The 16,291-nt window shown below is 40.9% G+C and overlaps 1 protein-coding gene across 1 annotated transcript in view; it reads right to left on the bottom strand.

Moving 5' to 3' along the window:
• LOC147678111 (hydroperoxide isomerase ALOXE3-like) overlaps positions 1-16,291 on the bottom strand; it is a 168,419-nt gene that overhangs the window by 27,416 nt on the left and 124,712 nt on the right. The window contains exons 8-10 of the mRNA XM_086945970.1: positions 14,977-15,180; positions 14,647-14,733; positions 11,749-11,918 (exon numbers count right to left, since the gene is read on the bottom strand). Of these exons, the coding sequence (XP_086802096.1) occupies positions 11,749-11,918; positions 14,647-14,733; positions 14,977-15,180 (461 nt within the window). The remainder of the gene's footprint in view (positions 1-11,748; positions 11,919-14,646; positions 14,734-14,976; positions 15,181-16,291) is intronic.

Genomic DNA, 16,291 nt, shown 5'->3' with positions numbered 1-16,291 from the left:
TGTCACTTGGACCAGCCAGCATGCAACAGTTTAGCAGAAGTGCCCCATGCCATTTTGGATGTTCACGGTTCTCCTGGCAAGAGCGGTGGTGGCTACTGGAAATCGATTGATTGATTTTGTAAATGCGTCATAGCATATCATGTGCTGCTTGTGCCTGGGGCTTTGCATATGTCATTGCTTCTCCGTGGCAGAAATCGCTTGACCTTCCTGCAATTGCAGCATTGAACGTGACATGCTTTGCAATTGCTTCATCAGCTTTAGTGGTTTCAGACATGTTCTGGGTGTCATCTGTGCTATTGTATGTACAGAGGTATAAATAAATGGCTACAAAGTTTGCGTACTATTTGTGAAAATGTGATTTATGTGTTTTTTAAATGAATATTATATATAGCTATGTGTAGTTTATTCATCAACACACAGTACACCATATCACTTGTACTACAACCCCCATAATGCATTGCTAAATTGCAGCAAACATCTACATGGAATTTTGTTAGCTAAGATGTTATTCTTGAATACTAACAAACAATATATTATGGGAAAATATACACAAGAAAATAGTTTACCTGCAGGATTGAAGGTGTCAATGTCTGCCACTGCCACAGCACTTTCAGGTTTAAGTGTCCCCTCGATAAATGATTCTATTGGAGAGGGAGGAGGATGTTTATACAAGCTACCACCTGTGCTACGAGTCTTAGTCACTCTGCTGGTCACCTTCTCTTTGGTAAGAGATCTTATGTCATTCCAGCGTTTCTTTTTTTCAGGTATGATCCTCTGGGCGACGCCAAGAGAGTTCACTTTTTCCAGGATGCTGTTCCAAAAGTTTGTTTTTCTGGGCCTCAGGTACAGAAAATTATGCTTTGCCATACAACTTGGAATGTGTGGCACACATGGACCAGCTAACAGCTCCAGCACCTTATCAGAAAATGCAACTTTCCACTTCCTGCCGCAAGGTCCTATTCCACATCATCCTTAGCCATAGAGTTGTAGGGAAATTGCAATGTCAGTGACTGAATTGCTAAAAATGGAATACTCTCTTACGTACATCTCAATTTCCGAATAGCGATTCGTATCAAAATGCTATTTGGTAACCGCAAACAGTAACTTTCATAAATATGGCCCTTAGTCTCTAGATTAGATGGACTGGGTCAACTTACTCAAACCCTCTTGAATGTACTCTTATTATAGATGGGTAATTAAGTACAATCTCTGGTCTTGCTTCATTCTCCAAAGTACTCTCCCATTCAAGCTTGATACAGGGGGCTTATGAGGAATTCAATGGAGGCCCAGAATATTAGGCCCATGCGGGTAGGTTTAAGCTGCACATTGATTCCTCTGAGAATAAGGAGCAACAGGTACATCATAAGACTGATACAATGCTACTACCTTAACCACCAGCTCAAAGTGGCCCTATTCAAATTCCAACCTTCACGTTCCCCACTCAGCATTGTATCACACTTCCAACATCCTGTCATCCTCGTCCCACAATAAGAACCTACTGACATTCCCTCCATTACTCCAATTGTATGCACAATCTCTAGATGCTACTCTAGAGGTGACCCAGGCTTATTTCCATGGTACAAGCACACGTTGTTCAAGTGCACTGGGCGCAAAGCCACTAGTTGGTTCGGAAATCAAGCAACAATGATCTTGCCAGAATGACGCCCAATAAACAGAGTTCACCTGTCCTTTCTGATAGTCTGCCTTTCCTGACAGAATGTGAACAGGTACAGGGCTGGACTGGGAAATAAAACAGCCCTAGCAAAAAAGATCAAATATGCCTCTCTCATTGCTTTCTCATTCCTCTCTCACCTGTGCCTGCTGCAATAAAACCCGGGAAACTGGAGCATATTTCTGAAGGCCCACCAGGAGAGGTCACTTCTCAAAAACCTGTCTCCAGTAGCTCCAACCCATGAGGAAATGACCAATGGGTTAAATGACCAGTCTGGCCTTGCACGAATAAAAGACTTCTGATGGGGTTCTGTGGACCATTTAAAGAAAGTTCTGAACTGAAATGTTGCATCTTTCCTAAGACCTTGGCTTTCACCCAACATGTACATTTATCAGTAGGGAACAGGAAACACCATATTCTGTTGCAGAAATATGCTAGCAACTTTCCCTTCATTCACCAGTTGTAAATCAACAGAAGATTTTAACTCCAAGTTTGTATTAAAACAGGAGCTATTTCTCAAGTCCCCAGTCTGCATCCAGCAGACAAAAGTTTTCAAACTGTAAGCATGTTAATGCTTGTTTTTTTAACTTCCCCAAATAAAGGCATCCACAGGACAGAGTAGGAGCTGTAGCAGGGAGTTTTTGCGAAGACATAGGCCACTCCCACTTCTCCCTAGAGAATGATGAACAGTGATGGAGAATGTTGAAAACAAAGATGGTTTGATGTGCAAGGAGAGAAGACATGACACAAACAAAAATAGATGTCACTTTTAAGCTTCTATGCAAATCCTTATGTCTTTGTTCTGCGTGTGAGACTGTTCACGACCTGCATCCAGCATTTGAGGTGGCACTCACTTCACCCAGCCCTTACAGGACTTGGAGTGCTTCATGAAACTATGTCAGATGAGCAAGCAGGCCTTTGCTAGGCTAATGCCTTGGTTGAACTTAAATTTGGCACCTGTCTTGGTCCTTCTCAGTACTCCATTCCATGGTGCTGATGTTAATAATCTCATTGGGAGAGCACATTTGTTTTCGGCTGTGGAGAGCGTGCACCTTGCTCTCTGCTTCACTCTAAACAAGAGTGTGTTTTCATATTTTTTACTCAGCAAACATGACAACCATATATGTTCCCTGAGTGACACTTCCATGGTGATAACTTGGAGTCACCTGAGCATCGCTCTAAGGTAAAGATACAGCTCTTAAGTGTAGCACTCCTGAAAAGAAACTGACCTTTCACAGGACTGACACTGGCAGCAAAAAGGTTGTATAAAGGGCAAGCCCTTTTTGCTTACTGGCTGCTCCTGGTGAAAGATCTAACTAGACTCCCACAACCAAGCCTTTTACTTTTCACATGTGACGTAGGACATAAATGGTGAATACATGTTTACTCTGCGTGGCTGTAGTAGTGTGAGCTTCAATTGCATGTATGGTGCTTGACTATATGGGGACAGGAGTCTATTTTTAAATGCATGTATATAGATAACTCACAAAATGGTGACTGCATGTCAGCCTGCTGAGGTTTTATTTTGAGTGTATTCTAGATATCTCTTGACCAACGTTTGAACTGAGCAAGGCCCATATTCCTGGAGCACTGGTGTAACCTAAATGATGCCCCCCTGTAGAATGTGAAAAGGGGACCCTGAATCTCCTATATCTCACAGCTGTATAATTGACTTTTGGTGGAATGGGAATCCTTTGATGGGTGTGGGGGTCCCTGAGGGATTGGGTGCCTCCTCTCCATGCCAAAGGGCCGAAGGGGGCTGTGTTACTCCCAGGGCTGGAGAGTGTAGTGACTGTCCATTCTAGTTTTAACTATATCAAATACAGAGTGTCATCCAATAAAGCCAAAAGAGACTGGGTAGTTCAACACTCTAAACATAAAAAGGATCCCTTTTGTGCTGAGAATTTCTAGATCAGCCAATGGTCTAGCAAAATGCACATTGTAAGATGTATATCGGAAAATTTATTCATCTAAAAGAACATCTAATAAACATGCATGATCCTGTTCAAAGTGATTTATTATAAAATGTATATACCAATATATTAATAAAATCATTGTTTCACATTTAATGCATAGTAAAAACGAGAGTAAAAATATTATCATTGTCCTTATTCAGTGAAGCATCCACTTAATTGAGTATCAATCCAATCCAAGTTCTAGTTCAAATAAAAACATTTAAAAACATTAACATCAAACTTTTCTTGTTCTTCATGTGTAATAAAAAAAATGTCTTCCTTATGTTTCTGTTCTATCAATGTTCTACCAAAGGAGCCTTCCTTTTACCCATCCTTATGGCGGACCTATGCTCATTTAGTCTCTTTCTCAAATCTTTGCCAGTATCACCTACATACCATTTCTGACAAGGGCAGATAATAAGAAGATAATAAGATACATTACGTTTATTGTCTTGCAATTTACTAGGTCATTTATCCAGTGGTACACTCTGTTTTGTTCTATCTTATTCTGCTTAATGACAGAACTACAGTTAACACATGAACCATATGGAAAAAATCCTGGTATTTTAGTTCCATCTACAATACTGCTCTGATTTTTTCTTTTCTGTTCTTTATACGTATGTACAAGATGGTTTCGTACTTTTTTGTTTCTTCTATAAGCAAATATTGGTTTCTGAAGGGGTTCGCTGCCTGGAGTATTTAGAATAGACCAGATCCTTTTCACTAAATTCTTTACCTTATTACTTATTCTAGTATAGTTAATGACCATCACAATCTTCTGATTCTCCCCCTTATTATTTTTATCTCTTTCTTTAAACAGACTCACAATTGTAATATGTGGCCCTCTTATATGTGTTTCAAATCTATCTTTCAGGATAACCATGCCAGTAATTTATCTTGTGGAATCTTAGCATAATACTCAAAATCCTTCATGTCAGTACAATTTCGACGAATACGGAGAAATTGACTGAAAGGTATGCTGTCTTTCTGGCACTTCGGGTGGCTACTCGTGTGATGTGACAATGTGCATCTGTCCAAGGGTTTGGAATATAACTCAACCAGTAGCCTCCCTTCTTTTTCTTTTAAATTAATAGGTGATAGTGGTGTACATGGATTTGCTGTCCAAAGTCACCATTCACTCCCTAGCAGGAACAAACTCAATACCTTTGATTTTCTGGATCATAGCAGTTGTGTCTTTAATGTAGGAAGGGAGCTGCTTAACTTTAGGTCTAAGGAAACAATCCTCGTACTTACTGAGGGGTTCAGACAAAGGGTTTACATTAGATACAATTGGTCTCATAGGTGGATCGCTAAGGCGTTTTTGTACCTTAGGGAGGCAATACAGTGCTGGTATCACTGGGTGCTCCTTGTGAAGAAACTTATATTCATCCTCGCATATAATGTTCTTTTAGACAAATACATTTTCTGATATACCCCTGACACAGTGCATTGTGCTAGACCATTGGTTGATATAGAAATCCTCATCACAAAAAGTATCCTTTTTATGTTTAGTGCATTCTAGTTTTAAAACAGCCCCACAGCATCTTCGTATTTTCCCTTCCCCGAAAGTGTAATTGCAGAAATAATTGTGTAGTGATTTGTGCTAGTGTGTATAATAAAATCTTTAAAATGAGATTTATGGCTCCTTCTACTTTGATTGGAGACTTTTTTGTCCAAACTAGTATGATGGAGCTGTGGGGTGGGGAAAAATGCAACTAGACAGCTCAAACATGATAAAATGGCAAAGAAGGGAGGGAGGGCTAGTGAGCAGAATTGAGGTCATGGAGAAAGGAGTGGTGAAGTAATCGAAGGAAGATGTGAGAAAAAGATGGATGTGTGGTCAAATTCTTTTGGCCACATGATGTTCAGAATTTACCTTATAGAAGACATTAATGGGCCATGGGCTCATTTGTCTTACTCACTCAGTGCTAATAGGGATTTTATTCACTAGGTGGGGTATTTTAGATTTCTGGTTACTCCTTTGTCCAACTACACCACCAAAAGCAGACGAGATGCAAATCAGAACAGCAAATTGGAACCTATATTTGTGTCTGCCAGTCAGGTATCAAAAATAAGTACAAAGTCAAGGTCTTTGTCTCAGGTTACCTTTAACCACAATGAAGGTTTACATCAATCTACATGGGTATCTTTTAAGGTCGTACGACAGCTGCCTCCCTTTAGCAAGTCACAGAGAGTTTTACCAATGAAGATTTTTTTTTAGTTACTTGCGTTTATTTATAAAGCTCAAACACGCTCATTTACAGAGTATTTTGGCTCAAATGAACTACTTCCTCCAGTTCAGCAATGCTCCAGTATTATGCGTAAGTAGTAAAGGGCCAGGATTTTAACATTTTACTGAATTCAAAATCATTTTATTGAACATGGATATGAAGAGTTAGTGAAAGCCAGAGTGCTGGTCCTTAAACATGGAGTGATCTGCCTCTCCATTTGGGCAATTCACAATTTAGAACAAGAAAAGTGGGCTAAATATAAGATTTCAATAGACGAGTAAGTGAGTAAAACAGTGGCACATAGCCCAAAATCTGTTCTATGCATCAGACAGGCAACCTTAAACTGTGTACGTGTCTCCACAGGCAACCAATACAAATATTCCATATGGGGTGATATCTTTGGGGACTATCCAAACCGTTTTCCGGGAAACTAGGAAACACTGAATTCCCATAACACGTTATCCAGCATAGACTTGTTGAAGGAGTTGGGTTTAAAAAATCTATGAGAAAATGAAATCTATGAATATATTTGCCTACGTTGTGTCAGCTGACAGATTCAAGATTGTATCACAGCCAAAACCTGCAAATTCAGCAAGAGATTGTTAATAAGTTTAATGGAAAGATTAAAGGTAATTTTCACAAGTGTGGGACAATGGCCCATTGCTTTGTGCCAGAGTTGATTCCCATATATCTGTCCTACTGATAATCAACAATATGTTTATCTCGCTAGAATCATCTATTTGTTATCATTTCTAGCGCAGAGGCCACATTGGAAATATTCTCAACTAAAATGCCTGAGAAAATTCATTGCATGCCCTCTGCATAAAAGTAGGTCTTGGTTCCATATTCTTAAAGTAAACATGCATATGGATTTAAATATGAATTTAAAAAGTGAAGGGCATATAGTCTGTCCTTGTGCCACCCTATGAGCAGAGGTTTTAAAGGCAATCAATAATTCTCTGGATAAGTTCTGTTAGATGAAAAGGAAATAACCCATCGTAGAATAGTCCCACGGATTCCTAGACTTCTAAGACTTAGAAGAATAGTATGATCAAGCATGACAAAAGCAGAGGACGTGTCCAAAAGAATTACAACCACTTCCATCCCCCTCGCCAGAATCCACAATTTGCTGTGCTTTGTCACTACAGCGCAACTGCTTTCAAGAGTATTGCTTGAGGTGTACTGCAAGTGAGTGCTGACTAGAAGAGGTGAATTACAGCCCAGTGACTCCAATTGAGGAGGTTGTGCAGAGATATTCAAGAATGCAATCTGCCACAACAAATGGCTGTGGTGAGGTCTTTTCTGTTCTGTCACAGCCAGTATTTGGCCCTAGTTGCCTCCACTTGACCTCAGGCTCACTTACGCTCATCACATCCAAAACTATGTAGAAGCAGCAACAATAATCACACTTTAAGATCCACTTCATGGACCCTCTATGCTGCATACCACAATGTCTTTGACAGTGTGTATGATCTGTGGATGCAAGAAATCTTGACTGTTTGAAAGGTCCCATGACAATGGCCATAAAGTGTGGCTCCCTAACCACATTTCTGTAATACTACAGATTTAAGAATTAAGCCAGATTTCAGGTTAATCTTGGCCCCCACCACCTCCAGCAGTTTTGAAGCACTACGTAATGCATAACAACAGCTGCATTTGACCCATAGGCCTAGTAATCCTAGTATTTGGGCACTGCTAACCATCTGTAGCCACCCCTCGCCCTCGTTATACTTCTTCATTGAGACTATCTCTCATCTCCTCTGTTCATGGCCAGCAAATGGTTTACCAGGTGGACTTGCCATTGTTTGGGTGAGAGGCAAGGGTTCAGGCAGTGTTATAGAAGTTAAGAATAAGGGAGAAAATTGACCATGAACTTGCTGTGAAAACTATGGTGAGCAGACACTTCTCTTTCACCAATAAACCTCCCTTACATCCAGTATGACTGCGCTCTGTCCTGCCTCACCATCCTCTTCAGGCACATGTGCGAGCGGCATCAGATGAGGGCTGTGAGAACACCCAACGGAATCTGCTAAATATTTGTCAAGAGTGTTCTATCCACTGGAATTGTTTTGAGTGGAGAGCTCAGATAGTTGTGTTAAAGTGATTGTCTTACTTCATGAAAATCCTGTTAACGTGATATCATCTCATGTTTCTTTTTTTGTATGTTTTATTTTGTGTGCAATATTAAAGTATAAAACAAGTTCAATATTAAAGTTCCCTAGCAACTCTATTAGTCTTTTGGGAGATGTATTTTATAGTTTGATAGTCCACTGATGAGGGTTATACCAGTTGTTAACGGCCCTGAACCCCAATGTAGGTCGGAGACACAGGTGAGGCACTATGAGGTACAGGGTTTGTAACAATGGGTATAGCATAAGGGCTATAAGACTCTTGCAGCATTCAACCCTCAATGGGTGGAATTTTCGAATAATAAACAGGGAGTAACAGAAACACATTAGAATTCTGGAACGGAAGCCACTATTGACTTTGAGCTACTCCACTACCTTTAATGGAGCACTTAACACTCCAGTGCTCTAATAACAAAACGAAATCCAATTTCATTTTACCTCTAGCAGTAAAGAGAAATCAAAAAGAAACTTGATGAGTGCTCTACAATGAATCTGATTGGAAAAATAACAATAATAAATAAAAACATTCAACCTTGCCAGCCAAGTAAGAAACACAAAATCACCCTCATTATTTCCATCCAGGTTAAAATAGCACAGACTAAGGATCAGTTCTGGAAATTGAATAGCTCATGGAAATAGGTGTAGAATTTGCAGCATTAATGCTGTTGTGCTCAAAGTTGTACAACACACAATTGAAGTTCATAAAGAAATAGCCAGACAATTAAGATTCCTAACCATAAAAGAATGATGCCTATGCATTTCCGTAAAGTCATTTGTGGAGTTCAGTATCCAGCTTTCCTTTAATTGTAGTTGTGAGAGAGAGGACCATTAGTTGAGGTGGATGATAGCCTCCTACAAGTAAAAATGTCACTATTCTTGTTAGGTCCCAATAGAAATACCATTTCAATTTATAAAAAAATAAAGAATCTTTTAATGAACAAAATAACACCAAAACAACAGAAATGCAATGAGTAGAAGCAAAGAGATGAATTTTCAATGTGGAGCAGCAAAGCAATCAATTTTCAAAGTTTTAGATAAAGAAAATAGTGTCAAAAAGCACAAAGGGCCAACTACAGGCAGGGTCATGTTAGATTGGGGTAGAGTCACCGGGTGAGTACAGAAACTGGGTTTGTCCTGGTCAACAGTTATCTTCTTTGCTTAGAACCAGATCTGGACATTGATGGATTTGTCAGTGCGAAGGCAGGAGGCGGAAGCTGGAGCAAGGTTCGATGACACCAGATTGCATCAACACGATTTCCCGATGTGGTGGTCAACAGCAGTGGGAGAAGTTTGGGTTTCCATGCCATGGAGATCTTCAGTGTTAATAGAATCCTCATCGAAGGGTGCGTTGAGTAAGCTACAGGATGGAGTCAAAATGCCCTAACTAATCCTAATGTAGAAGGGAGAACCTTGTGGGAGCTATGGAGAAATCAGGCCCACCTGCGCTGCACATTCAGCAGATCAGCTTGTCATGTTGGTCCCAGCCTTCTGTCAATTCACCAAATAAAGCATTGAAAACATTTCTGAGCTCCAGCTTTTTGGGTTAGACAGGAGACGTCCGCACTGATGCCAGCCAAGAGTACCAGGACCTCAATTACAGCACTTGGGAGTCAGGACTCACTTCAACTGAAGCCACCAGCAATATCCAGTTTAAAACTGGTCCGCTAGACTCCTTCAGGGAAATGGGCTTCTTGCAGCTTTTGTGTCCCTGTAGCTCAATAGGAGGAAAGCCAACTAAGCCCTTTGCTTTCCCCTCACAGGTCACAACAGCAGATACAGTCCTTTCTCCCACAGGTCCAATAGTTTTCTGAAGAGTGTGCCCAGGGGTGCCAAATTTCCGCCAGGCACGATTCTGGCCTCTCCATGACTAATAGGGATAAAGTTCCCATGGGTAACCCTACCTACATTTGCAGCAGTGCTTGTGTGCCCAACTGCAAATAATCCCACAGTGTCCCATATACCTAAATCCTGAATCCAGCAAGGCAGAACCTCTCCTCTCCTGTTCATAGCTCATGTGTCCACCCTAGAAAAGTGATAAGGAAAATGAACAAACCCTCCCTTGTGGTCATTTTAAACTAGCAGAGCACAAAATTCCACATCATCTACTGATGTTTGGTCTAAATTCACTCATGAATTAGACCTCGGAATTAGACCTTGCTGGAATTAACTTTTCAGAATCTCACACGAGTGCAACTCAAAGCAACCAGGAAACTCCTATTTTTATTTGTAAACTTTAAGCACTTTCAAAACTTCAAAAGAACATAGCTCAGGTATGAAGCCTTGAAGACAGAAAGCAAAGTTTCAAACAAACCTGCTTGCATAGCATAGCACTGGTCTGCACTCTACATTTGAGATGGCAAACAATTCAATCAACATGATGAGACAATCTACTGAGAATAAACTAAAGATTTTCAGAACTGGCTTATGAACAATTTACACATTACAGGACATTCTAATGAGAATCTATAAAAATTTCCCATGGTAGAGAACTAATCGTTTAGTCAAAACAAACTACTCTGGTTGTTAGCTGAGAATTCCTCACTTTAGTCTGTCGTATTCAGCTACTTGATTTCACTATTAAGTTTTCCCCTCCCATCTGCAATTTTAAATTTCATCATCCCAGGAGTCCTAAAAGTCCATACTTTAATAACTTACCCACTGTTTCACTACTCCATATTTAACTTGCTTTGTTCATTCTCTAATTTGGAGTTCTGCTTCACCCTTATATGGGGGACACTCATTGCTCTACATTTCCTTTCAGTCCCTTGCCCAGCCTCAATTTATCTGCCTGCCTGTCTAAAGGCTTTTGGATGACAAGTTGATTCCCCTGCGGTCATCCCTCTTGCATCTGTGGCTCACAAACTTTGATGCAATCGAATCAGAATTAACATTTCATAAGCCTATTACTCAGACTTGATTCTCTCTAACTCCCATTTTCAAGCATTGGTAATCCCATACCTCAGCTATTAATGTTCTGTATATAGGATGCCAGGATAGTATCTATCCTCTTTTTGTCTGTCACTCTCAGCTGATTGCATTCTATTTAGAGAATGTATTCTTCATATTTTTTCCATCCAGCCACGTTTACAATGAATTCTTACTCTTTGTAAGCTTCAATTTCATTGCTTATTAAATCCTCAGCACATCACTATGTCATCATTGATCTTTGATTTATTAAACATTAACCCCTTTTTGATCAGCTTCTTTCGGTAGATTTGTCAATCTCCACAAGATATCTGGACCCTACATTGTTATCCCTTACTTTTCATTTGACACCCTAATGCATTCAGGGAGTACTAGTTTCAATTCACTGTCAACTGGAAAAGAACAGCTAATGTCTATGATATGTAAAATAAAATCAGAGGATCAAATATCACAATAAAATGGAGTGTGGGGACAACTCTGCCAAAGGCATACAGTGCCCTCTCTAAATCTTGGCTGTTCACAGTATCAGCCCCAATCTCTGTTAGGTGTTATCAATGGTTCTTCTACGTTCCTCAATGCTAACACAGGTTGAATCTTTTTTTCTTGTACATGACTTTTTCCTCCTTTTAGCTATTTGGTTGTGTGTCTCATTTACATCTTCCTATCAATCTGTCAATCACAAATATTATTTTTCATGTGCAACTGGACATTGAGCTATTCACATTTTAGGTACAATGCTTTGGATAAAAGTATTCTGTAAAAATTCATAAAAAGATCATAACCCATTACTGGAAGCAAAACAAAAAACCACCAGGGACAAAGAAGTCATGTCTCACCTCTCGATAGCTGACCAGATCTTCAACCCATCATCTCTGTAGTAAAAGTTGGGCAAGGACTCAACCTCACGAGATTTGAGTTCGTCTGCGATGCAAATGGAAGTGTAGGTCAAGGATTGCATGTCTCTCGATATAAGCTCAGCAAGACCTGCTATACCAATCGCTGTGCTCTGTAGTTGAAAATTACAGTTTCTGGTTAGCTCCCTTTTCTAGGCCGCACCTGACTGTTTCACTGCTAGACCAAAGTCATCAATTTATACATTTTGGAAATTGTCTTCTACTCTGTATCTATGGTGTGTGCCAATGATTTATTCATGTAGCTTTGGGTATATAATATGCTAGAAAGGTGCTACTGGAGGACCTATCCAATTGTCAATACATTTCACAGGACAGAAAATCCAGCTGCCTTTGATTATAGATAGACTGAGTTTGGGTTACAGATAATGTAGCCTATTTGACTGTTTTGGGCATGACTGTGGCTCTGCCAAAAGTATTCCTTGTGAAGCAATGGCACTGAGGATGTGTCCAGATTCTTTATTGACTAGCGTTTGGAATGGTGTCAAATGTGTTTCTGTGTTCTCTGGCAGTGGTGGATGCCGTATATAACTATGTTGAAGCTTTTCTATATTAGTAAACATTCAGAATTCTCTTGGGATAACCAAAAGGTTCTCAACAAGTTGAGAACCTTTTGGTTATCCCAAGAGAATTCTGAATTTTTACTTACCTGTGGTACCCCCTCTCTTGGGTAGTGGGGTCTCTCCCTGTTTTTACAAGCTTTTCTATATTACTCTGGGTAGTTGAGATTTTGTGTTTGAAGTTTAGTGTTAGCACTAATACATATTGTGCTTCAGCGTACCATAATTTTAAGTGACCAATGTGGTATTTTAGCAGCAAACGGGACTACATAAACACTCTCTACGTAGCAAACACTGCACACCTCCTGAAGAGACTCCAGGTAATACAGAAATCAGCCACAAGACTTATACTGTACCTGCCCAAAAGGACCCACATCACACCCCATCTCCAGAAATTACACTGGCTCCTGAATCAGAAGTGAGATGCTGACCCATGCCTACAAGGTCCTGCATAACGAAAGACCAGTATACATCAACAAACGCCTGACTCTCCACCAACTGACCAGACACCTTCAATCAGCTTCCCTCTCCCTTGCAGAAACCCCACAGATCTTTCGAGCCAACAGCGGAGGATGCTCCTTTTCACACTTGGCAGCCAAGGCTTGGAGAAACCTCCCCCTGCACTTCCGGACTGCACCATCGCTACAGCAATTCAGAAGAGAGTTAAAGACCTGAAGGTTTGAATGATCAAGCCTACAAGCAGCAGCAAACATCTCCAGTGCCTCGAGACTCTCATGGGTGATTTGCTGTGCTCTATAAATATTTGATTGATGGATTGATTAATGTAAAATGTGCTGTTGAATGTTTTAGTACAAAAATACATGGTAGTAAATGCGTGACAGAGCACCACAAAAGCCAATTACACGGCATGTATATGTATTATATTTAATGACAATGCCTTCTACCTATTCCTATGTGTGAAAGAGCTTGTTTAGTCAAAGATGGGCTAGGGGAAGGTCTTTTTCCAGTCATCACAATGCCCACAAATCTGCAAATAAAAAAGTCCCACGGGAATGATGTGAGAATATGGCACTGAAGCAACATTTGTGAATGATTAAGGCAATTCCAAGAGGCCATGAGACTACAGATAGCATTGCAGTGGCAATTTAAGAGTAAGGACAAAATTAGCTCTAATGTACACAATGAAGGCTTGTAAGAGGGCAGTACTGATCAAAGCTAGCTAGCTCCTGTCCAGGTTAAGAGGTATCTATCTAAAGGACAGGAGACAAATAGGTTTTTTCCCAGAATGTGCAATGTATCTATAGATTGGAATAGTTTATTTTCCAGGTTTATATGGAGTTTTTCTATAAGCAAAAAATCACAAATATCAAAGCATCCAGCCACCATGTCATACTGCTGAGAGTCTTCTCTCGCTTCAGGATTAGCAGCCCTACTCCTATACAGCCTCTGAAAAACACCATGAAGCAATTCAGGGATTAGTGATAGACTATGGAAATGTTCTACTTCACTTCAAGTAGACCTGCCCAAGACAATGATTAAATCCCAATCCACTGTATGGGCTTCCCCAACTACCTCAGGCAAAGTTAGATGAGATAAAAGTACTGGCAGGTGATATCTTTGAAGATTATTTTCTTCAAGTACATACATCTGTCTACACTCAGGGGCCATGAGGATTGTAAAAGACTAAACAAGAATCCCTCATCCTGCATCATTTATGTACGATTATTATGTATCTGGTGGGGACTGGGACGATTCCTTTTTAGGATGTCTCTCACATAACAATGTCTCAACAAATATTTGTTAAAGAGAAAATAATTAGTAGCCTGTATGAAAAAGCTGCAGGTGGATGCACTGTGCAATTATATTTAGAAAGATCAGGTAGGAATATGTCATAAAGTAGTAAAAAAGCTAATCTAATTCCAAGCAGGTTTCAACTATTTGTTTCTGAATTCTGTGCTCCTCTACCATGGGATCATAGCTTTCATTCCATCCACCTCATCTAGCTGGGTCCAGTGGGTCAGTGGACCTTTGCATCCACTCCATGGGTCTGTGTTTGGCCTCATGGTCATAGGTTGGAACACCAGATGTTCCACTTAGCATTTAAAACTTCAGAGGTCAATGAAATGATTACCACTGAGTTGAGCAGCAATAAACATCTGTTATTTCAGTGTCAAGAGGCAGAAGGGTGAACATTTGCTTTTATGGTGTCCTAAGCGATGTTTATTATTTTATGTATCATCATCATGACCTCTCTTGAATGCCAAAGACAGAGGTGGTATACAGATATGAGTTCCAATATTACCTTATCGAAAGATCCTCCTTTTCCAATAAGGACTTCTCTGGCGAGAGCATTAATTTGCAAAGTATAGCGATGGTGGGGGATCAGGAGCTAAAGAGAGACCGGAGAGTTATTAGAGACACAGGTACAGTGGTTGCTTAAAACAGATCTTATATTCTCACTGCCTCTGCTCTTCTATAACATGTAGCGATACACTATATTAATGTCCAGTCCTCCAAGAATCTCAATCATTCTTGATGTTTAGCAATGCTTGGGCAGCATGACTCTTGAGCGTCCATTTTTTCAGCTTGGAATTAACAGTCTCTTTGTGCTCTTCAAATTTATGTTTCTTACCTTGTACAGAGGATGAGACATGGGGAGCTGCCTCAATGTAGAAATGCAGAACACCTCTGCAAAGATGTGCGTACGCAGGAAGTGAGAAAGAGCCTGGTGGGTGGAAAAATTGGAGCTCCTCACCCACATCTTGGTAAGCAACCAGTCCCACTCATTATCGCTCGGCAGGAAGATGGGATTCTCTGGACCTGGAGTCTGATTTAGCTGCAGCGGAAGATGCACAAAGAGACAGTTACTGGACTTTTGTGGTGACTGGCCAAGCAGCTACTATCATAACTTAGCTCAAGAGTGAAAGACAACACATTAGACTCAGAGAATGCTTGCATGATGTTTACTGAAACAGAATGCCAATAACATTGCAAACTTTCCAACATTACGCATTCTTTGATTCTCAAAAATCCTACAGGAGGAAAGTGACAGCTAAAAATTGGTCTGGACCTATTGTGAGACACAAATATTAAACCAACCAAAAAGTGGGTCAAAGACACTGGAAGCGTGTTAGCTCTCAGAAAAAGAGCTGCTAAAATTAAGTGACTATCCACTCATATGACTCAGTCCACTGTGGGAAACTTGCACACTTGGGGGTCTATTATGATAGCGGGCAGCCCGCCACCGTAACGGTCAACTGGACCGACCGCAAGAGGTGAAGCGGGCCCGCTGTGCGTATCACCATGGCAGTTGCATCCAGTATATTTAACATTGTGGCGGGCGGTGCAATATTCAGTACCTGCCACAATGTTAAACAGGCATGTTGTGCATTTGCAGGCACAGCGTGACAGGCACTGTGCGGTGCCTTTCACGTTGTGCATGCAAATGCAGGGGGGTACCATAGGTACCCCCCATGTTCCCTGCAAACTTACCAAATTCCTGGGGGCCTGCAACGGGCCCCCAACTGCGATCACCGCATGCCAGGCTGTTTCCCGCCTGCATTCCAATATGGATGGCAGTGTCTTGCAGACACCACCACCATATCAGGCCCCTTTTCCGCTCGGTCACCTGTGTGACTGGCAGAAAACCGGCGGACGGTCTTTCGGTCCGCTGGGGTCCCCCCATCCTAATATGGTGGGGGGTAAATGGGTGGCGGGCGGGGAATAATGTCGGGTGGATTGCCACCGCCATACGGGCGGTGGCGATCTGCCCGACATTATAAGAGACCCCTAAATGTGACAAGCAAGAAACATTAGAACAATCAAGATGTGTCTTACTGTGATCTCATAGGAACTATTTGATGAGGTTTTCTTTGGACAATGATTAGCTTGACCTACTCTTTTAATTGAGGAGTAAGTCAGCGTACTCAAAGAATGAGGCCTTAGAA

The sequence above is a fragment of the Lissotriton vulgaris genome, chromosome 12 (genome assembly GCF_964263255.1).
Source record: "Lissotriton vulgaris chromosome 12, aLisVul1.2, whole genome shotgun sequence".
Classification (NCBI taxonomy): domain Eukaryota; kingdom Metazoa; phylum Chordata; class Amphibia; order Caudata; family Salamandridae; genus Lissotriton; species Lissotriton vulgaris.
Note: the sequence above shows the minus strand (reverse complement) of the source record. Positions and strands in the feature narration are given on the sequence as shown.